The sequence below is a fragment of the Ursus arctos genome, unplaced genomic scaffold (genome assembly GCF_023065955.2).
Source record: "Ursus arctos isolate Adak ecotype North America unplaced genomic scaffold, UrsArc2.0 scaffold_12, whole genome shotgun sequence".
Taxonomy (NCBI): domain Eukaryota; kingdom Metazoa; phylum Chordata; class Mammalia; order Carnivora; family Ursidae; genus Ursus; species Ursus arctos.
This window is the reverse complement of record NW_026622786.1, coordinates 27,458,293-27,481,844: the sequence shown is the minus strand read 5'-3', so window position 1 is coordinate 27,481,844 and position 23,552 is coordinate 27,458,293. Positions and strand designations below refer to the sequence as shown.

Genomic DNA, 23,552 nt, shown 5'->3' with positions numbered 1-23,552 from the left:
CCTTACTGAGCATTATGCAAAACTCGAATATCTTGATCTATTCTCTATTGAATACGTTTTAAAAAGTAACTTATTATAGAGAATGTAAAATACACAAAAGTAGACAGAATAAAACACTAAATCTTTTGCACTCACAGCTCTGCTGCACCAGCTTTTAATCTATGGTCAACTCAGCCACATCCACATTCCAGCCTCTTGCCCCTTTCTACATTATTTTAAAGCAAATCTCAGATCTCATATTATTATTGAATAAATCTTCAGGTCTCTCTATTGCTTAAAAAGCAGATGAAGCAATATTTTTCTTCTAGAAATAAAGCCAAATTTTTAACTCATGTTTTTCTTCACTTCATAAAACTTATCCTTTTCATATTATCTTCTTAAGTGTTCACCTTCCTATTTCCCTGCTCTTTGCCCTCCCCCATTCCTTTTTTTCTCCCTCATTCCCTTCTTCCCTCCCTCTTTCTGTATCTAAATCATCTTTTGACTATAGGGCACCCCACATTTTTTTAAAAAGGAAATCCAGGTCTAATTATACCAGTTACAGATGTGGTTCTTTGATATACCTACCTCTTTCAATTTTCAACCACTGAGAATCTTTTTTGCCAAAACAGCAGAGTTTCCTCATTTATAGTTCCTTTAGAGTTTGAAAGGAAGTATTTTTAAAAAGTCACATAGTCCCCAAACTACCCTCCCCCGGTCCCCTAATAAAAACCAGCTATACTAGTAGTACACTGTGAGAAAGTATAATTAATAAAAGGAATCCAGTTACAATAATAACCAAAATTAAGTATTGGATGTTATTTTAATTATACAAACTCTAAAACCCTACTGATACTGAAGACTTGTTTTTATAATATTGATAAGACATTGAACTTTTATGTCATTGGACCTGGGCCATGTGTATGTTTTCCCACAAAGCAAGCTGGAACTGTTTTGATATCACTCATGCGTAAGAATCAAGCATGTTTCTCATAGGCAGAATGTAACCAATCTTTTGGAGTGAGTACAGATTATTTGGACACGGTGGAGGCAGATCTTGCCACCACATGGTATGATTACAGAGTCACTGTCAAATTCTCATAGATTTTGTTTTTATTTTGCTATCCTGGTGAAAAATCAATTTGTGACTTTTCACACTGTAACAGAACAAAAAGAACTATGACCGATAAACACAATGCTCTTTATGTACCTTTGGAAACAGACTATGTTCCTAAACATTACAAACATATTTCTCCTCTGGGAAGTTGTGGGAAGTGCGTGTCACTCCACCCATTGCTTTCACCTATTACCTTGACCTTCACACCAATAAGAAAGTGTGGTGAAAGAACTTGTAATTGTTGCTCATTATGTTTACTTGTCTAACCTAAGACTAAAGTGTTTGAGGGCAAAGGCTTGTTGCTTTTGCCTCTGTATCTCAAAACACTCCGTTTGTAGGGTCAGGCCAATCAACAGTCAATGTGTGCCCACGAGCATTTTATGAAACGAGTAAATACAGAAACTCTTCAGGAGAACCAGTAGCACGGGTTATAGAAGTCCAGGTTCATTTAGCAAGTTGGCATTTAATGCTTCTTTTGTTCTTTACTCTTAGTAGTTCTCTCTCTCTCTTTTTTAATTCCAGTTAGTTAACATACAGTGTTAGTTTCAGGTGTACAATACTCTAAGCAGTTCTTAAAGAGCATTTTTACTTTTCTTGTAGTCTTAACATGATCGTTTTCCTTATCATGTCCCTCTACTTCAGTATTGTTAGCTTTTTTGACACGAGACTAACATTTAACCAACCTCTCCTAATAGTCTTAAAATCGTGTGTTCTCACTTCTATGCCCAAGTGGGGTTTGACTTACATTTTCAGAAACAGTGTGAGTATTTAGGTCTACATACTACTCATGATAAAGTGAGCAGAAGTGTTTTCTCAGAAAAGCTAAAATAACTATTTCCTGAGCTAGTGGTTTTAACTGAAGGTGAGAGATTTAAAACTTCTCCTCCTTATGGTCTTGGGAAAACAACTGTTTAGAAAAGTTGCATGTATAAATAATATTCTAGCAAATCATACACTGTTTGAGGGAGGAGAAGGGGAGAGGGAGAGGCAGAGAAAGAGAACATGCTCTAACTAGACATTCATCTACATGTCTAGACATTCATTCCACATTTAAATATTTAGAACTTTCAGTAGCCTGTGAATACAAGAAAATTTATTACATTAAGGTAGGCTTTAGATATTTGACATGTAGCTGATATTTTCATAGTGTGAGAAATACCAAGCTGACATTATGCTTTCTCTGTGATGATTACTTCCAAATGTCAGAGAGTAGAAACTTATTCATGGGATTTCAGGGCCTTAGGATAGTGTCAATTTAAAAGACATTCACATCGACCTCTTTTTTATTTAAACATGCTAAATGGAGGATGAAAAGCAGGTTAAGAAATCAACAGAGAAAGGAAGAGCAAAGAAGAAACCTATTGACAAGAAAATTTTAAATAGATTGATGTACTCTTACATCAATTTCATGAAACCCTAGCTGACAGCAGGCTTTGCAATTGCCTCCTAATATTTCTGACAACCGGAGTCTGGCAGTTCATATTATTTTACTCATATCACTTCTGTTGAATTTGGGAAATTAAAAATAAGATGTGAACTATTTGATTTTTTGTAGACTATCTTTAATAAATAAGTCAGATAACTAATATTGTCTTTTAATACTGATATTGGACTTCAAATTAAAACCAAATAACTTAGTGATATTTTAAATTAAAAATTTATTCTTTTGTTCACCAAACTCCTTAGAAGCTAATTATGAATCTACTGAAGTGCTATTTTAGAAATAACTCAAAGAAATTTTTAAAATTATTATTAAACAAATTGGCACATCAGAGATAATTATGAGTTTAAATAAACCTTTGTCTTTCCAATTATGTGCACAGCAGTGCTCTTAATTACTTGGGGTCACTGAAATCCCATGGCATCCTGAGAAAAGCATTTCTCCTGCAGTCTATCTAGTTAGATTTCCTGTTTTTGGAAGCCAGCATCTTTTCCTTTTTAAAATCCCTTTTTAGCAACAGTGGGAATGATGTCAAGGATGGTAACATGGATTCGGAATCTTAAAATCAGGCCCTTTTGTTTGTCTTCTGTAGGTCAATGACAGGAGTCACTGAGTAGCCATCTAAGTTCTCTGATTTATCTTACAAACTAATTTTTGATACAAAGAAAATATTGTGGAACCTCAGTGAGCTAGACCAGCTACTTCTTGGGGCTGCAAAATTTTAAATTGTTACTTAGAAAAACAAAAGGACAAGCCAAACATGCTGACTGATAGAACTATAGCAGAGGATCATTGTAATCTTGCTCACTAAATCAAAGCTGGAATAGAATGGACTGATAACTCGGTTTCCCTATTGGTATTGCTCAAATTCTTGAACTGAAGTGCTGGATTCAAGGACGATCATTCCATTATTAAGCTCTAAAAGCCATACTGTTTTGTATGCATCGAACACCACAAAATGAATAATATTGAAAAGCTAGAGGGGCGCCTGGGTGGCTCAGTCGTTAAGCGTCTGCCTTCGGCTAAGGTTATAATCCCAGGGTCCTTGAATCGAGCCCCCAAATGGGGCTCCCTGCTCAGCGGGAAGCCTGCTTCTCCCTCTCTCACTTCCCCGCTTGTATTCTCTCTCTCTCTCTGTCAAATAAACAAAATCTTAAAAAAAAAAAAAAAAAAAAGCTAGAGTTTGCTACGTTTACACACTTGATAGACCACCCCCCAGACCCCTCGCTCCCCCGCCAAGGCCAAGGCGTCTGGGCTGTCCCCTGTGAAGGCAGGAGACAAATGGGGAAGGGTAAGACGTTGTTACCAGCACCCTGGCGCAGAGCGCCCCACAAAGTCCAGAGCCACCCCAGTAACATCCTTAGAATGGCAGAACCTGTAGGTCCTCTGCTTTTGTCAGGTTAAGAGAGAGAGGTCTCAGGAATCCAGAGTCCCAAAGCCAGTCCCTGGGCTTTGACTGCCCTGGGCCTTTCCCGGGTGTCTCACACTGCAAGAGTCACTAACAGCTTCATCGGGACAGAGTGTCTCCTGCTAACTGCAAGGTCCCCAACACCTAGTTCAATTCTGAGCTGGACCAGGGCTCACCTCCTCACTGGGCACTTTCCTGATTGTTTTTGTCTTCTTAGAACCTTCAAGTCCCGTACGCCCAGTCTGTTCTCTGCCCGGCAGCCCAGGGCCAAGTCTGGGCGGGAATGGTGAGTGTTCAAAGCCTGGGCTAAACTTAGGGGATTTCGGGCTTTGCTGAGAGGCCTCCTCCCTCTGTCAGAAAGCAATGGGTGCGCTGCACGGTCGCCTTTGGCTTCCGGGGAAAAGTCCCCCCAAAGAGACAGCCTCGCGCCTGGAGTCTGCAAGCTGGAGCTTCAGGGCGAACTCCTAGGCCACCGTCCCCAGCCCGCGCAGGGCGCGGGGGAGACTCGGGGCGCCCCCCAGTGGCCGCCCGGCCGCGCCGCTCCGGGCCGGTAGGGGCGGCGGCGGCGGCGGCGGAAGGGGAGGTGCGGCTGCGGCAACGGGGTGGCCATGGCAGACCCCGCGCGGGAGGAGCTCTCCGCCCTGGCCGCGATTTTCTGCGGGCCCGACGAGTGGGAAGTGCTGAGTCGCTCAGGTGACTACCCCCGCGAGGGAGGGGCCGGGCGTCCTTCCTTCCCACCACCGGGACTGGGCTCCCTCCCCCGGGGCCCACCCTCGGGGACCCGGCTAGTTGAAGGATGGAACGACACGCACTGGGACCGGAGATGTGTGGGAGCAGGCGGGAGAGTGAGGCGACCCCTTCCAACGTGAGCAGTGTGGCGGCGTGCTCGCCACTCCGCAGGGGACGGAGACCGCAGCGCCCAGGCCGGTGCGGCTCGCCGGCGGGCCCCTGCCTCCCGCGTCCCTCCGGCCCGCGCCCGCCCCCACCCCAGCCCCACTGCCACCGGCCGAACGCCCGGCCCTGAGCGCCCGCAGAGCCCGGGTCCCGGAACCCGCTCCACCCGGCTTCTCCGGCCGCCCGTGTTGACCTCAGGTCTCACCTTGAAAAGAGGCCTGTCCTGACACCCCGTTTAAACCCAGCTGCCCCAAATTGCATATTGTCTTTTGTAAGCGCTGTGCATTATTCCTTCGGGGCACTCACCACAGTTTTAACTCTGTGGGCATTGAGTGTGCCATGCAGGTGGGCGGGGACCCTGTCTGTTACGTAATCACAAAACTCCATGCACCTAGGACAGTACCAGACATATGGTAGTCAGTAAATGTTTGTTGAATGAATCTTTGAATTCTCCCAGTGCTCTATCCGAACCGTGTCTCAGTTATGTTCCCTAGTTGATTGCTCTTCTTTGGGTTTTTCTAGTCCCTTTAAAGGTGGCTGTCAATAAGAGGCTCTTGGGGGGTTGATCGTTCAGCTCACGTGTACTGATTTCCTGTAAACACTGACAAGGGTTCAAAGACACCGCCCATGTCCTCTGGGAGCTTACAGTCTAGAAAGGTTCTTCTGGCGATTTTTTGATGATAGTTAAAACTTATTCTGTCCCTGTCTGTGACTTATATTACGTAAAAACCAAAACTGAGGATTTTGAAAAAGTGCAGCGATGCAGATAATTTTCAATTTTCACTTAGCTTTTAAATTTATTATGTAAATTTTTTGGCATGGGATTTAGCCTTCTGTTATATTTCAGCAACTATTAAAATTGCCTTTTTGACCGTAAATTGGTTGACCTTTAAGAAAGTAGTCTAAAAATGTTCTGGGCTTGTGAGAAAACCATCTAGGACTAAGATGGGTTTCATGGTATCATTTGGTTGCTAATTCACACAGGAAGCCAGAGCTGGGCCTTTTCATTTCTTCTTCCTTGCAGCCCCTGTGGTCATGTGACCACTGTCATGTTCCAGGCACTGTGAACCGGTTTGGGTAATGGAGCTGCTTCCTTTTCAGTGCCTAGCCTGTCTTGTATCTTATAGAAACTATCATTGACAATCCATATGAAATAATTTATTTTTAGTGTTCTTGTCACGCCTCTTCTGATTGGATAGCATTCATGATTCTTCATCATCTTACTCCCTGTCTCCATGTCTCTCTTTATTGATAATTACTTCTGCCTAAGGCAGGCTATTTGAGAGATCATCAGTTTTTCTAAATTCTTTCATAATGCCTCAGTTGAAATATCCTGGGAAAATGAACATATGATTTCCCATCACACCTTAAAGAGTGGAGTGGTTGTGAGCCGGGTCATGAGAGCGTAAGATGCTGCTGACAGGTCAGAGAAAACCTAAAAAAGTAAGCATAGAAAGAAAGAGCAGTTTCTTAATAGCGAGAACACTGTGGACCCTTTATCTGCTGTTAAATTGAGCATGACTTTCAAGCCATGCCTCCTAATTAATTTAATTCAGCGTTCTGGCATCAATAAGTAATTGAATTATAAAAGAATTCAGTGTAACAACTTAGGACATTTTGTTGCTGAAAGGTTCATTGGAGAATAGAACAATTCAGTGATTGAAATAGGTATGTTTGATGTTCACAGCTGGGAATTAAGAGTAAGGTAAGGCCTTCTTTAATAGACCACAGTAAACATACAGTGAACTGCTGGCTGTTGTTCTCACCGTCACCGTCACCGTCACCCTGGATTGGAGGATATAAGATTGATACCAGAACATTTTTAACACCATCAGTTCCATTCTGGCCTCCCTGCAAATAATGCTCCTTGTTGCCGCTGGAATCAGGAGAACATTGTGGGATACTGTGGGTGAGATTGCGCTTCTGGTTGCCCAGGAAGGGTTAGGCTCCCAACCCAAGGGTCAACTATTGAGGCCATAAGATTAAAGAGGCTGACTAATTGGAATCAGCTAAGTTGGGCTAATTTGTGCTGGGAATTTCAGGGGACTTAAGCACCTGGCCTCTTTACAATGGTTATAGTAAGCTTATAGTAAGAGGCATCAGGTATAACTATCTCTTACAGATACAAATGAAGTAAACCCCCACACTGCTGTCTACTAGGGAGGGCTGTGGGTAGACCAAATCAGAAATATTCTACGCCTCCCTGTACAGTGCAGTCAGGCCAGGTGCCAGGTTTAATTGGGGTCGCCTTCCATGTGCCTCATAATTCAAATGCATCTTACTTGATGAGGGGTAATCTTAGCTTTTTGTTTCATAGAGAAGTTAATAGATGCTCAGACTGGTTAACCACCAGGCACCAGAGTGTATGGACCCTTGACAGAGATGGGGCTGCTGCATGAGGAAGAGAATTCTTAGCAAGGGTAACAGTTGTGAAAGAGCAATAATGAGCATGCAGAGAAAGGAGATGGGTGTCACCCAGTTTATGTTCAGAGTAATTCTGAAGGCGAGTGTGTGGGCATGCGTATGTGTGCACACCTATCAGATAGATGAAATTGATATTGTTACAAATCCTCATTTTCCTGATGAGGTAGTTGAGGGTCACAGATTATATTGCTGTGGTCAGTGCTCATTATATGTGGAGCTGTATTTCTGGAAATTACCTTGTGGATCAAAAAGTTGTAAAATGGGAGGTATATAGGACTCAATATCATATAATGTTTGCACAGTAGCTTCAGCATGAATTTTTGTCTTCTGCTAATACTCATGTTCAGATTGGATTGGGCCCTCTTGCAAAATGAATCATGACTGTCACCCACTGACCCCTCTAAATCTGCTCAGCTCTGTTTCCTGCTGATTGTCAGTACTGTGCTCACCTCTGTAAAACCAATTCAGCCTTGAACTTGACTTCTAAAGGATGGGATTGCCACTTTTAGCTTCACTTATTTTTAGTTTTCCTTTTGCTTTTTTCCCTGTAACCACATTTTAAACACATATAAAAATCCAGCCATAGCATAAAAACAAGCACAAGTGGATGCGTACTTGTGGCGAGCTGCCCAGGAGGAAAAGGAAAGAAAGCCCTGTTCAGTGTAGTACAAGACGGGATTGGGGGGTGCTTCTTGGTTTTCTGAACAAAGGCTTACTCTGAGGATATCTAAAAATTGAAGAAAAAAAAGCAAGTAAAAGGAAAGTCAGTTGTATATGGTTTCTTAACGGGCTCTAAATGAATCTTGAAGAACTCATTCTATTAAATTGTTTACATTTTCCAATGTGTTCTGTTATTGGACAGCATTTACTAAGTTCCTATTATGTGACTATGAAGTAGGGAAATCCTTAAAAATAACACTGCTCTGGAATTTGGGGTTCAGTTCAGTTTCTCTAGTTTGAATTTCTGTTGTTTGGAGTGTGGTTAGGTGTACAGTTTCTTTCATCTACTTGTAAGGAAGAACAAGGTCTGAAACCTATTTCAGTTAGTGTTTTATTTATGAAATTGATACACTTATTATAAGGCAGAGTGACTTACTTAAAAAAAAAAAAAGAAAGAAAAACTAGGGAATTTATATGTGAATTTCAACCAGAGGTGAGGTCTACATCTTTTGGTAGGATCTTTAGATTAAAAGAGTCTTGGAACTTATGAAAATTCTAGTTTTCTAGGGCAAGCATAAGGTTTCTGGGGCATAGTTGTTTATTGACAATGATGAATTTGTGAGTTAACGAGTTTGTTGAGGTCAGGGAGGGGCAAAGATTAGCATTAGATTTAGAGCACAATTATTTTTCTGTTAATCATTCTTTCTAAGCTGTTAATAGTCTTAAAGCAGATAGAGGCAACTTTGTTTTTTGTGTCTCTTTTTTTTACTGAAAAAATCAGAGTGACTGTACATGTGGTTATATGAAAACTTCTGACATGAGAGAGAGCCAGTTTAATTGCATGTACAAACTAAAGCAGATGTGAAGTGTAAGAGTAGTACACATACTTTGAGAGTTTTAGGGAGAAAATGAGTTTTTAAAAGAATGTATAATTTTATTACCACATTAAATATCAGCAGAGTGGGGTCATTTTTGGGCTTTTCATTTTCCAATAGGGATAACATCATTTTGTGTTATTTTAGTTTGTAGCCCCAGTGTGTGTGTGTGTGTGTGTGTGTGTGTGTGTGTGTGTGTTGGGAGGGAAATGGGCAGGGAGTCACTGTCTCTGAGAAGACCAACTAGGAAGAATGTTAATCCTTCCCAATTCTTGAAAGAATCAAAGCAATTTTTCTTTTAAACATATGAAAAGAATTTTACAATTTTCTAAGGCAAAAGTGAGGATGTTTCCCATTGCTTTTTTTTTTCTTTTGAGAGAGAGAGAGAGAGAGAGAGAGAATCCCAAGCAGGCTCCACACCCAGCATGGAGCCCAGCGCAGGGCTCAATCCCACCACCCTGAGATCATGACCTGAGCTGAAATCGAGAGCTGAACGCCCAAGCAACTCGGCCACCAGGTGCCCCTCTCCCTTATTTACTATTTGCTGACTAGGACCAGAAAATCACTGAGAGAGAAAAATAAAAATTGGTCAGGAGTAGAAAGACCAGCTCAATAGCATTTTCATACTTTCTCGCTGGACTGCCTGTTTCTGTCAGTTGGTTATCTGCACTGGGGAGGAGCAGGTGGGTACTTAACGTATGGCAGAGATTGGAGGACACTGTGGGTTTCAGGGTTTTGATCAGGAACGGATTCTTGCTTGAACGGAAAAGCTTGCTTTGTGGACACAGGTACTGTATTAGTTTCCTGTGGCTACTATAACAAATTTCCAAAAGTGTGGTGGCTTAAAATAATGCATATTTTTTCTCTTGTAGTCCTGGAGATCAGAAGTCTAAAATCAGCTTCACCAGGCTGAAAGCATGTGGTCAGCAGGGCTGTGTTCCCTCTGGGGGCTTTAGGGGGAGAATCCACTTCTTTGCCTTTTCCAGCTTCTAGAGCTGCATTTCTTGTGCCTCTTCGCTCATGGTCCTTCCCTATCTTCCAAGCCGGTAGCGTGGCATCTGACTTCAGTGATTACATTGCCTTTTGTGGTACAGTCTCCCTCTGCCTCACTCTTATAAGGACACTTGTGATTACATATAGGGCCCATCTCAGGATCCTTAACCCGATCACATCTGCAAAGGCCCTTTTGCCATGTTCTGGGGATTAACACATCCACATTATTTAGCCTATCACGGGTAGCAAGGACTTCTGCACCTGCGAACCCCATGGGTACAAGCTAGTGCTCAGAGCTGTTTAACTAAAATTTAAAAGTTTCTTATAACCTGTAAAATCATTTCTTGGTTGTTGTCCAAAAGGAAATTGAGATATTCCAGTGGTGAAGAAAATAGTTCATTTGGTTCAAACATGATAATTCTGGTATGAAAGTACCATAAAATAAGTTCAAAGTACCATGGGAATCATAAGACAGATTTTAGAGAGGTGATGTTTGTTGAATGATGAATGTATAAAGATCTTCAGAAGTTATGCCTGCCCTTGAGGGAGAAGGTGGGCTCCCTAAAGGATTTCTGGAGAGTTTATTCAGTCTAACGGTCATACGTCGTCTGTAGGTGTATTTATAGTGCCCATTTCACATAGTGGAATGTACTAATCTAACTGACATATATGGACCCTATTTAATAATAAGATTAAAAAAATAAGGAACTAGATGAAAGAAAGAAGGGTTTTGAGAAGTATGATGGATTGTAGAGGAACGTACTAAGTTAGGTTTGGAAACTTTTTCTTTATGCAGTACCCGTTTTACTTATGTAAACACATTTTAGTTGTATCATTTTAATATGATCTTTATAATGGTTACTGTCTGTGTTTCTGGGTGGTGTCTTAAAATAGTAGTGCTTTGCAGCTGATACCAGAGTCTATTAAACAACAACGGCAGAAACCCTTTTGTAGCAGATGTGTTTGGTCCTATGTGAATCAACGCCTGTAACGACAGCTTTTATATAAATGGAATCAGATGGCTCGAAAGCCATGTTAATATTCTGTCTGATTCTTTCGAGGGGGACACAGTCGGGTTCCAGTTGTTGAGGCTGTTGAGCAGCAATCCAGGTATGGAAATGAGAAAGGTTTGGCTGCCTCTCTCGTGAAGGAGGCTGGAACAAGGGCGTGTGGAGAAAGAAGTAGGGGTAGAGAGAGGCAAGTTAGCTTCAAAGAGATTCGTCTGCACCCAGTTCTGTTCTACTCTGCTCTTCTGATCTGTGTGCTTCTGCCCCCTGCAGAATGAATCAGCCTGACGTTTTATCAACTTTTTGAAAAGTGGGGTGAAGCGATGTGGAACACATCAGAGGGGTGAAGTCGAGCAAATCTGAAAGGGAGCAGTGTTTCATCTCCTAGCCTGTGTGTGCTCCCCCCACCCCTCATGGAGCCAGAGAGGGCTGAATTGATGTCCGCCCCATTTTAGTTCATCCTGCTACCTTCATGTTACACTGATACTAATACATTTGAAGTCAGAAAAGAGCAGGGCCAGGCAGTTACTGTCTCCTGCACAGTCATCAGTTTCTCGGGCCCTGCAGCCACACAGCATTGCGGTGTTTGCTTTGGCATGGATTTTCCACACAATGACCTTCCTTGGATGTACTGTGTAACTTTTCAATTAATCGTTGATTTTATAGATATACAACTGTTTCTCTGAATGTTCACGGGAGTTTATTGCAGAATTAGAACTAAGTGAGGGTAGAAAAAAAATTGCGTGCTTTACCCTTCTGATAAACCTGAAAAAAAAAATGGGGCAATAGCAAGGGTAAATGCCCCAGAAGCCCTGGGTGCTGGGATGCAGGAATCCAGGAGTATATGTGTGTGGTTGAAGCCGATGATCTGCAAATCATGGTTTTCCTGGAGTTATGTGTCTCTTTGTGAAATAACTCCAGTTTTCTCATGAAACCTAAGTCGACGTTGGAAACAAAAATTTTAACTTCTTAGTGTGCCATTCAAGTCGAATTATGTATAGCTAATCATTGTTTTTGGATGTTTTCCAGAGACAGATGGGACGGTGTTCAGAATTCTCACAAAAGCCGAAGGACTTACGGGTGCGGATGTACCGTTAGAGTTGGTGTTCCATTTGCCAGTCAATTACCCTTCGTGCCTGCCTGGTATCTCGGTACACTCCGAGCACCTGACCCGGGCCCAGTCCGTGACTGTGAAAGAGAAGTTACTTCAGCAAGCAGAGAACCTTTTGTCGGAACCTATGGTTCACGAGCTGGTTCTCTGGATTCAGCAGAATCTCAGGCACGTCCTCAACCAACCAGACACTGGAAGTGGCAGTACTTTTGCAACGGGCATGACTGTGGATGATGGACTGTGGCTGACTCTTTTGCGTTTAGATCACATGAGAGCAAAGACCAAATATGTCAAAACTGTTGAGAAGTGGGCTTCCGATTTAAAGCTGACAGGAAGACTGATGTTCATGGGTAAAATAATACTGATTTTACTACAAGGAGACAGAAGCAATATCAAGGTGCCAAAAAGTGTGATGTTGAATATAAATTTGGCTATTTTCTGCTAAAATGGTGTGTCTATAAGTGTGTTTTGTGACGATGGGACAGATTAGTCGTTAAGATGTTAATGGATCTCCATTTTTTAAAGAATGTCTCTAACTTCTAATTACAGCTACAAACTTGCAAAGCTTGAAGAATAAGTAGATAATATCTTAAAAATTATTCCACATAATGAAAGTGATGTCATAAAAAAAAATCTCTGTGGTGTGCGAATGTTTGTTTCTCTAATTAGCTTTGAGCCTTGACTTTATAAATGTGCACTAAAAGTTTGTGCAATTTGTATTTCATTCCTTAGGCACAGCAAGGTGTCTGTAGGTAGTGTGTAAAAGTTTGAACTTTTTGGCAGTTAAAAACACATGCTGACACTTTAATTTGGCTTCTGTAATACCTGGAAAGAGGAGCTGGTCCCTCCTAACCAGGATTTAGTGTTCGTGGAAGTAGCATCGTTAGGCTGTCAGCTTGTCACCTCCTACCTAACTTTTGCTTTCCACCTGACTTGTCGCAGCAGCTGCTTTCAAAACCATCATCTTCTTCAGATTCTCCAAGTTCGCATTCTCAACTCATCTAGCCTGTTTTATGTGGGACCAGACGAGGAAAGCTGCTTATTATATTTTAAATCTTGAAAGCGCTACAAATCACTTAATAGGTTTATGCTTTCAGATGGGTTGGGTCAAGAATACTTACAATTGAATTTATTCAAAACAGATTTAGCTTGCACAACCTATAATCTGAAAGATTTGTAGAATAACTACCTAGCTTTTTTCGGATGGGGGCTTATCGCAATACTTATTTGGCATTTGGTTAACGAGATTAGTGCTGGGGTTATAGCATAGAGGTGCCACCAATAATTATAGTTTAATCTAAATCTTGGTTTGAGGTTTGACCAAAGAACCAGATATTGCAAGGTGATTTATAGTATATCTATAAAACTTGATATTTAGGGTAAACTCCTGGCTGATGAAATGAATACGAATTAATTTCCTTGTTCATATTTCCCTAAAAGGCTCAGATTTTTCTTTAAACCAGTTCAGGAATGTTAGGCTAAGTGCGGCTGTTTTGCAGATGTTGTTACTCAGATTGGATCCATCAATTAAATAACAAGTATTTATTCATATGACTAGAACTTTGCTAATGTAGAAAAATTATGCTTTTTATTTAAAGAGTTTTTTCTTTTTTGTGAGCTTTCCCTACAATGCCATTTAATGTAAATATTTCTGTTAGATTTTTTAAGACTATATATCAGGATTGAGAATTACAGGTACATATTTATAGATGCCATCCAATTTGGAATTGTAAGTGCTGTGTACCTATTAACTTCTTGCAGACACAGAAGTAGTAATAATACTGCCACTAGCTGGTACTATTAATTGTGCCAGGCTGTCCTCTGAGCACTTTGCATGTATTCACTCATTTAATCATCACAGCTTCCCATAAGGTAGGTGCTGTTCTAAGTACCATTTTATGGAGTAGGCTCCTGAGGTAGAGAGGGCTTAGCCTGGAATCAGATCAAGGAGGCTGCACAGTCCAGATTTAAACCTGTGTAGTTTGATGGCCTCCTTCTACCAGCACATTCTGCTGCCTAGTGTAGAAAGACACTGTAGTCCTCTTACTGCTTGATTCAGAAAGAGAGTACTCTAGGCAGTAAAATAAGCCTGCAGGTACATGGCTCCTTTAAAACTAGGACGTGGAGATCCAGAGTAAGATATGTATTTAATGTACTGATTTATCATTTAGGAGTACCTGATTCTTCAGAAAACCTCCAGAGTAGATGTGGACTCAAGTGGAAAGAAATGCAAAGAGAAAATGATTAGCGTACTGTTTGAAACAAAAGTACAGAGAGAACACAAAAGGTATAATTTAGTACTATTGCAGATGGAAAAGTAACTGAATCGGTAATTATACTCTGACAAATCTAGGCATATTCATGAGTTTCTCTTGTATAACGCAGGTTTCTGGCATTTGAAGTCAAAGAGTATTCATCGTTGGATGAGTTACAAAAGGAATTTGAAACTGCAGGACTTGAGAAGCTTTTCTCTGAATTTGTGCTCGGGCTGCTAAGATGACATGGGAGACAGGAATCTTTTAGTAAGACAGCAGCGGCGTTTTGTTTTGTTTTGCTTTGTTTTGTTTTGTGTTTTACAGTGGATTTGGGGAATGGCTAATTGAAATCCTCGTAAGGAAACAATTTTAAAGTTTCTCTGAATCAAAATGATAGACACCATTCTAACTTCAGCAACAAAAGCCCATTTTGTTTATGGACTATTAAACGGGAAAAACAGCCGTGTATTCTAATTTTTGCCAGTAAAGGCTAGGTTCAATAGATGGAACATTATTTGAAAGATAAATATAAAATGATGATGATAAGTGAGCCCTTGTGATTATATAGAGGATTTGTTTGGAACTATGCAATGTTCTGGCCAATTTTCTTGTAATTAAATGAATTTTTTAAAAGGTTTGTTTTCATGTTCACTTTTTTCATGTTTACATTTTTAGCATTTGATCACGATTTTCCCACATTCAGCATATTATGTCTAATGTTTTAATTTGAATGTTAAGAAAAATATAACATTGATTTCTTTGTGAAAGTACATAAACTGTTTAAATACAAACCAAACAAGTTCTATAGAACTTGATTTTTGATCACTTTCTTTGGGGTCCTAGATAGCATGGGATTTGCTAGTTGCAGGATTAAAGAGTCAATTTAAATTAAAATTATTATTTTTTGTGGCGGGGGCACAGATGGAAAGGGAGAGAGAGAATCTTAAGCAGGCTACATGCCTAGCATGGAGCCCAACGTGGGACTTGATCTCACGACCCTAAGATCATGACCTGAGCCAAAATCAAGAGTCGAATGCTTAACCAACTGAGCCACCCAGATGCCCCTTAAAATAATTTTTGGGAAAACTTACCTTCTGGTTTTACAAGGGGAGAATGTTTCACATAAAATGAACTTGACTTGGTGGATGGAGAAAATGATATAGAGATACTATTTTATATTTCTTAGGAAATCTGCTAAAGTATGATGATCTTAAAATATACTTATTATGACCCAAGGAGAGAAAAAGCCATAAAATGAAAGCTTGTATTACAATCTGTAACAAACGTGTAAGGAGGCATTTATGTTTGAGAAAGGGTATTTGTGTTCATAAAGCCAACTGTGCTTCCAAAAGAAGGGGCCAAGTGATGGAGGAAAGGCCATGCAAATCCCTCTCACTGCAATCTATGGAGTACAGTGATGTCATTATAACATCATAACTGGTGGGAGACATATGTGAGGACATGTTGCAGTATGTGGGTAGTGTTTCTTGACGGTGCTGCTTTGGGACCATGGTGGTTCAATCTGATTGCCTCACTTTCAGGCATCCTTATAATTAAGTCATACCTACCTATTGATCGTCTTATGGGTTCAAATGAGAGGGGATTTTTGGTTCATTTTACCTCATTCCAGAGTGTTTATGATCTTTTTCTTCGAGAACTGGTAAATGTAGTTAGGTTGTTTTATGGGAACAGCATATGGCAAGGAGAAGCTAGGCTACCGGTATGCTAAACTGAAAACAGGCTTGAAAATTTGGGGCTGGTCATTATTACTGCTTCATTTGATTTACTAAGCAAGGAGATTAAAAGTTATTGCCATCAAGGCTGTAACAGTAGAAGTAGTAGGGGGCTGGTCTGAATTTTATCACAACAGAACTTCTAGTCCTTTATTATACCTTGAATCTTCTCTGGTCAGGTGTTTTCTACACCATGCTTTGTGGTTCTCCTCCAAACTTTCATCTTCAGATTTGACCCTCTACCCCTAGAGAAGAACTTGAATCAGGCAAAATTGAATGTTCACAGTGACTTTCTCCAAATTAATTAAATTTCTATTTGCTAAAATTATGTTTAAAAAGTATTGATTATGATCACTTTCTTGGATGTTTACATCTCAGTCTTTCACAAATATACACATCAGAATGCAAAACTAACCTTAACAGTGTTAGAGACTTATATAAATTTAATTTGACCATCTCTGAATAAAAGAAAAATTTAAATTATATGCAAAAAGTCTTTAAGAGCCTTTTTGGTATTTTCTTAACTTTAGAGGAGGAGAATTGTTTCCATTGATATTTTTGCCTCAAACTCGGATGCTTTCTTTTCAGCCTGAGGTACTTACGGAAAGATAATTAGGACTTCCAGAAGACAGAAGAGGTGAGGCCAAGAGCTGGGACCCCTGAAGGACTACACTGTAAGAGTAAGACTGAAGTGTGAATAAACTAATTGTCGTAGTACTATAGCTAAACTTTGAGGATTCTGTTAGGTCCAGAAAGTCTTAAACTTTGAATTTGGATTAAAGTAGTTCATGATTCTAATGCCCCCATATCCTCCAAATCTTTGGAGGAAGATAACATTATCCTAGGTGTCAAATTTTATCTATGAGCAATTTTAAAATTCAATATGCAGCAAATAATCAGAGATAACTGGACTCGTGAAGAGACAAGATACTATCAGTGAGAAACAACCGAAACAATAGACAATAGTAATAGACCCACAGGGACTCTACATGCTGGAATTATTAGACATAGATCATGGAACAGTTATGCTTAGTATGTTCTAGTAGACAAAAGCCAAACTTGGAACTGGTATTAGAAACTGTAAAAGGCGACATGGTATATTTGTATTTGAAAAACAACAAAACAAAAAGCAAAACAAATAGAAATTCTAGAACTGAAAAATATAAGAATTAAAGGAATGGTTAATGAGTTGAAGCCCAGTTAAGAAATCAGAAACCAGCTTAGGTATTTCTAACAGTGAATTTAAAGCAGGGATTGGTTAGAAGGCTGGAAGAGCAAAACAGAGAAGGAATGGGACTGGATGAGAAAAAAGAAAAAGAGAGGAGGGTGATATCCTCAGAGTTCAAATTGCCAAGAGTGCGTACCTGCTGCTGCACTTTAAAAACTGTTGTATTTGGTCCCAGATCTGCTCACATGGTGCTGCCTGGACCAGAGCTAAAGCTGCTGATAGGTACTGTCTCTGGTCTATTGGAGTTGCCACTTGCTACCACTACAGCAAATGCCAACAACTATCACAGTACCCTGTGCTACCTTCAGATCTTCCAGCAGTTCCTTCTATTGACCAAACCCAACAGGAATCCAGCTGGCAAAGAAGTCTGGGAAATGTAGTTTGAATATCCCAACCCAGAAGAACCACAGAATATAGGAGGATGGGTGTGTGTGTGTGTGTGTGTGTGTGTGTGTGTGTGTGTGCGCGCGCGCGCACGCGTGAAGTGAGAGGGGAGAGACCTGAGTGTGTGTGTGTGTGTGTGTGTGTGCGCGCGCACGCGTGAAGTGAGAGGGGAGAGACCTGAGTGCCTGTAGCAAGTAACCAGCACAATCTTCCGTTTAGGCTATTAAGCATTCCCACATACTCCGTACCCATATTTAAATTTCTCTACAATTTTTCTGATTCCATCTATGCAGATTTTATGCTTCCATCTATGCAAATTAAACTATTTTTTTTTGTACAAATGAAGAGATTTTCACCTTTTCCCCCAAAGGGGGAGAACTAAAGTCCCATCAGTTACTATTATACTCACTGGTGTTAATTCTTCTAGTTCAATCATAATTCCACAGTTCCGCTTGGATATTTTGTAACCTGAAGATGAAACTGTAAAGTTCACCACCACCACCATCTCTTATGTAACTTGAGGGAAGGAAAGGGAAGAACTTGCAGGAAGAGGGAAGGAAAAATAGTTAATACATACAAAGATATACAGAACAAAAAAAATTTTGAGGAGTATTTTGGTACTTATTTCTATAACTGGTCATGAAACTGCAGCTGGTATTTTTGACTTCTTCCTTTACTCCATTCTTCTTTGTTCTTAGTCAGTACTTTCACTGGTCAAGGCTCTCTACTTAGTATGGTGGCCAAAACCTCATTCTGGAAGGATCTAAACCTTCAGTAGTTGAGTTGCTTATTAACAAGAAATATTAAGAGGCAACCCAGAGAATTTTCTGGGCTCCTGACATAGTTCTTGTTGACCTCATTGTGTATCAGTAGCCCAATTTTGCTGTAATAATCTGGATCAATCACCCCAGCCATTATGGGATTCTCTTTCTTTGCTTGTGGGTTTAGTATCATAAGGAGCCTAATATATTCAAGTGTGTCTCAACTTCTAATTCATTTGAACCATTTTGTGTGCTCTGATAAAAACATTCTTCCATAGGAACTAAGACTGCCAAACCAGCATAGCCCAAGTTTACAGAGATGGGAATAAAAAATTCTGTGAGTAGATTATTAAATATAATATGGACAGAAATCCATCCTATTGTTATTCCTTGATTTCTAGACCCTTGTACTCTGGCAGTGGGTAAAATGATCTTACACTGATCACTGATTCAAAGTACTTTTTTATCTTGTATGATAGCACCTCAACCTTTCAGAGTCTTGTCTCCCAGCTGGCCAAATAACTGGGTGTTTTATAAGTCATTCTATTACTTTATCAAGCTGGCCACATCTGGTGTCTGGGTGATTTGGTACATGGAAAGACCTATGAATTTCATAGCCATGACCTGTTGCTACATTTCTTTGGTTGTGAAATATTGTTCTCATTTAGAAGTTATATTGTGCTCTCACAACGTCTATAATATTGTGGTTGGTAGTGTTATAGGAAGGGACTTCTAATTCATATCCAAAATAAGTATTTTTATGAAGACAAATTGCTGGCCCTTCCACTAGAGAAGAGATCCAATGTGATTAACTAGCCACTAGGCAGCTGGTATCTCCCAGGAAGTGAGGCCCTACTGGTGGCTCAGCATTGATATCTGTTCATAGCAGGTTAGACACTTGGCAGTGATAACAGCAAGATCAGGATTGGTGAGAGAAATTGTATATTGCTGAGCCCATGTATAACTTCCATCCCTGCTGCCATATTTGCTTTGTAGAAGAGCCCACTGAGCAAGCACTGGAATGCTAGCGAAAGAGAGTGACTGACGTCTATAGGGTGAGTCAACCTGTGCATTTGATCGATGAAGGCTTTCTTCACAGTGGTTGCCCTTTGATAAACATCACATGGTACACAGATATCCTTATATTTTGTGTTCATCCCGACGGGTCGATTCATGTATCTCTGCCTCAGATCTCCCTGTCGTTAGTCTTCTTGATCTCATTCTTTCAAAGTGACTGATTCCATGGCCAACATTAGCCACTGCCCATGAAATACTGTAGGTCTACACCATGGACATTTCTTTACCTAGACAAAGTAGACAGCCAAGGAGTACTGCTCAAAGTTCTGCCCACTGAGAAGATGTCACTTTCACCTTTCAGAGACACTCTAGACTGGAATGGTCATTGCTGAAGCAACTTGTGAAGAACCGTCCATATCCCAGGCCTGAGTTCTGTCTTCCTCAGTTAACAAGTTACAGGTACTCCCCATGACAGCAAGAAGAAGCTATGTCACAGTTGCTGTAGGCCTCTGAGCCACGTGATCACGTAGCTTGCCTGTGCCTTCAGGACCTGCTTGAGCTTGATCTTGTACATATTGTACTTTCTCAAATTTAAGAATACCCAGATGAAATAATATCCAGTTCGTGATATGGGGAGCTCCGGTCACATGGTCAGTTGGTATTCCACAGTCAAGTGTTCAATCTCATCCAAGATCCAGGAGCAAGCTAGGGGTACTTTTTCAAGAGAAGGGTAATAATACGTAAAAGAGGGCATGGCTTTGATTTAAAACCCTGAGTTCCACTGTGCTTATGAGGGGCTCTACATAGCATCACCACAGGCCATAACTACATTGAGCTTCATTGGGTCTTCTGGGTTGCAAGGTCCATGCAGCAAGGCAGCTTGTACTGCAGTTTGGATCTGTAGCCTTTTCTTGCTCCGGGCCCCACTCAAAACAGGCACCTCCAAGGGTTAATTGTCAAATGGGGACAGAAAATCACATTCGAATACAAAATATATTGCCTCCGGAATCCAAAGATGCCTGGGGAGCATTGTACTTCAGTGGCAGGAGTACAAGGGGAAGCAACTTGGGATATCCTGGAATATACCTGGAAACACTGGGGCCCTAAAAACTTCATCATGCTGATGGGCTTCTGAATTTTTATACGTTTTTATCTCCCTCTTTCGGATGCGGTATTTAGAGTACTTGCTACTTTCTGCCCACCAGGTCTAATCGGCATGATGTTCAGAGGGATGTTAAAATAAATGAAGTCCTTGAATACTGAATTATGACCCAGAGCCAGAGAGCTGACGTAGTCCCAAAGTAAAATATAGTCATGAAGTCAAAGTGTCAGGCTGTCCTTGCTAGGTAAGAACAAACTGCTTCTAGTGGGCCTTACAAATGGATCTTGAGAAAAAGCATTTCCCAGATCCAGAGCTGGATACCACGAACTCAGGGCTATGCTGATTTGCTGCAGGATAAGACCGCATCTGGAAGAGCAATTATGATTGAAGTCAATTACTTACCTAATTTGGTGTTCTACAGCCATTCTCTGAGACTCATCTGCTTCTGCCAAGCCCAGCTGGTGAGTTAAATGGGGATGTTGTAGGAATCACACTTAGAAAGGACAGAACGCGGTCCTGGAAAAATTGAGTACCTACATGGAGAAAAAACATAAATAAATTTTGCTCCTACCTAACATCATAACCAAGATTAATTCCAGTTGGATTAGAGACCAAAATGTGAAAGGCAAAAATATTTTAGAACAAAATACAGAAGCATATTTTCTTGACCTTCAGATCCTAGTGTTAAACAGGACACAAAAGCAACATCTTGATGGGAAAGATTGGTAAATTGGACTCCATTAAAATAAAACACTTCTATTCATCAAAAGGTATCATTAAAGGTCATGGAAAGATAAGCCACAGAATGGGAAAAGACATTTAACATCTAATTGATACAGGTCTCATTTCTAGAATATAACAAATACACAACCCAATAGAAAAATGGGCAAAAGAATCTTGAATAGATACTTCACAACTGAAACTATCCAAATGGCCAAAACAGTATGCATAGGTGCTCAATGTCAATAGTAATTAGGGGGAATGCAAATTAAAACCACAATGATATCACTAGCCACCCACTAGAAGAGCTAAAATTTAAAAGATGGATAATAACAAGAGTGGACAAAGAGGTGAAGCAATGCCAACACTGACACACCCGTGGCAGGAGTATAAACTGACCCAACTACTTTGAACAAACGGTTTGATATAATCTAGAAAAACTGACAATTCTGTATCCTATAACCTTCTAGGTATATATCTGCTTCTAGGTATATACATCACAGAAGCATAAATGTGTGAGGTTACCCATACAAGAATGTCCATAATAATATTATTTTTACTAGCCCAAATGAAGCAACCCAACATCCATCAACACAGAATGGATAAGTAAATTGTGGTATATTCATGCAATGGACTACGATAGAGCAAACTGAGTGAAGTGTAACCACATAGAACAACATGGATTCCTTTTATAAAAGCAAGATTCCACAAATGAAGTAAACACAGAAGAATACGTACCATATGATTCTAAAATAGAAGTCAGCATGGCAGTTACCTGTAGGGGGGAAAATAGGGTTGTGGTTGGGGTTGCACGTAAAGACTTTTTTTTTTTTTTTTTTTTTTGCAGGAGGAGATGGCTATGTTCTCTTTCCTGACCAGGTGCTCATTTCTCAGACATTTCGTTATAGTCATTCATTAAGCTCTACACTTACTTTATTGTATATTTCTATATTTTTTCTTCTATAAAAGTAGGCTTGGCTTTTAAAAATGCCAGAGTTCTTACAATATTTTTAGTAAATAAGAAAACTATTGAAGGTAATTCTTAAATCTTTATAATTAATAGCAATTTCTCTGATCTTAAAGCTTGGCTCAGCCACATAGAAAATTTGGAAGGTAGGTGCAAAATGGTAGGCTATTGTAAGTAGAATTGTTAGGGCAATCTTCTCTAAGGGCACGGCATTTAAACCAATACCTGAACGAAAGGGACCAAGCATGGGAAAAGTAGGCAGCAGAGAGTTCCAGGCAGCAGGAACTCTAAGTGCAGAAGACCCGAGGCCTGAAGGCATGTGACCTGTTTGAAATAGATTCAACTGAGTGAAGACTTGTTCCGCGACAGAAGCTGTACGTCCACCTGTCTCCGCAGGCCAAATGATCTCCATCATACTTAAGGTATGCTAACTTTATGACACTTCTGCTTGTTAGCATTATTTTTGACCCCTTAATTTGCTGTTTTCTACGTATTTTTATACAAAAGGGAAAATGCAATATTCAAATACTTGTACGCATAGAGCTATATAGGATGAAGATGTTAACAATTTTGGAATCGTGGTACGACAGTAGAGCAGATCAACAGGACTAGAAGCTGGTTCTTGGAGAGAATCAATAAAATTGACAGACCACTGGCAAGACTTATCCAAAAGAAAAGAGAAAGGACCCAGATTATTAAAATTATGAATGAAAAAGGAGAGGTCACGACGAACACCATTGAAATTGGAAGGATTATTAGAAATTTTTATCAACAGCTATATGCCGATAAACTAAGCAATCTGGAAGAGATGGAATCCTTCCTGGAAACCTATAAACTACCAAGATTGAAAAAGGAAGAAATTGATTTCTTAAACAGGCCAATTAATTATGAAGAAATTGAGTCAGTGATAAACAACCTTCCAAATAACAAAACTCCAGGCCCGGACGGTTTTCCTGGGGAATTCTACCAAACATTCAAAGAAGAAATAATACCTATTCTCCTAAAGCTATTTCAAAAAATAGAAACAGAAGGAAAGCTACCAAACTCATTCTATGAGGCCAATATTACCTTGGAATCGTGGTACGATAGCTTAATTTGTCTGTCAGTTGATGCACCGATGTCTGAATTTGAGAAACGAAAAACTACCTTTCAAGTGTCACTACTATAGCATGCGTAGGGCAGAAAAATGAATTTGAAATAAACAGATTAAAAATAGGAGCAATTCCCCCATATTATGAAAAACAGACAAAAACGTCTAAAGATGGTAAAACTGCCAAATGTACAAAAATGACCAAGAAATGAGAAAAGTTGGGGAATGGAATCTTCATTTTTGATCACTTGGTCATTTCAGGTCATCAAATGCCTAAGTCAGTTTGCTTTCCACCGTTTGATTTGGGACTAGATAGCTTTTCTTCCAAACAACCTGGATCATAGGTTTCAATTTCTTCAGATCACCTGAAGTGATGTTGCTGTACT

The 23,552-nt window shown here is 40.2% G+C and overlaps 1 protein-coding gene across 12 annotated transcripts in view; it reads left to right on the top strand.

Annotated features, from left to right (window-relative positions):
* Positions 1 to 4,527: 4,527 nt before the first annotated feature.
* The window catches only part of RWDD3 (RWD domain containing 3), a 42,916-nt gene continuing 23,891 nt past the window's right edge, over positions 4,528 to 23,552 (top strand). The window contains exons 1-12 of one of the 12 annotated variants that reach the window (XR_007190352.2): positions 4,528 to 4,638; positions 11,828 to 12,306; positions 14,081 to 14,196; positions 14,295 to 14,431; positions 16,486 to 16,571; positions 18,549 to 18,607; positions 19,267 to 19,325; positions 19,649 to 19,746; positions 20,493 to 20,633; positions 20,743 to 20,850; positions 21,957 to 21,988; positions 22,414 to 22,498. Coding sequence is in view for 3 of the 12 variants with exons in the window: in XM_057310449.1 (XP_057166432.1) it covers positions 4,554 to 4,638; positions 11,828 to 12,306; positions 14,081 to 14,196; positions 14,295 to 14,409 (795 nt within the window). In the remaining 9 variants the exon portion in view is untranslated. Of the gene's footprint in view, positions 4,639 to 11,827; positions 12,359 to 14,080; positions 14,197 to 14,294; positions 14,798 to 16,485; positions 23,063 to 23,552 lie in introns of those variants that run through there. The other 11 variants (XR_008958771.1, XR_008958772.1, XR_007190348.2 and 8 more) reach the window with 11 other exon arrangements.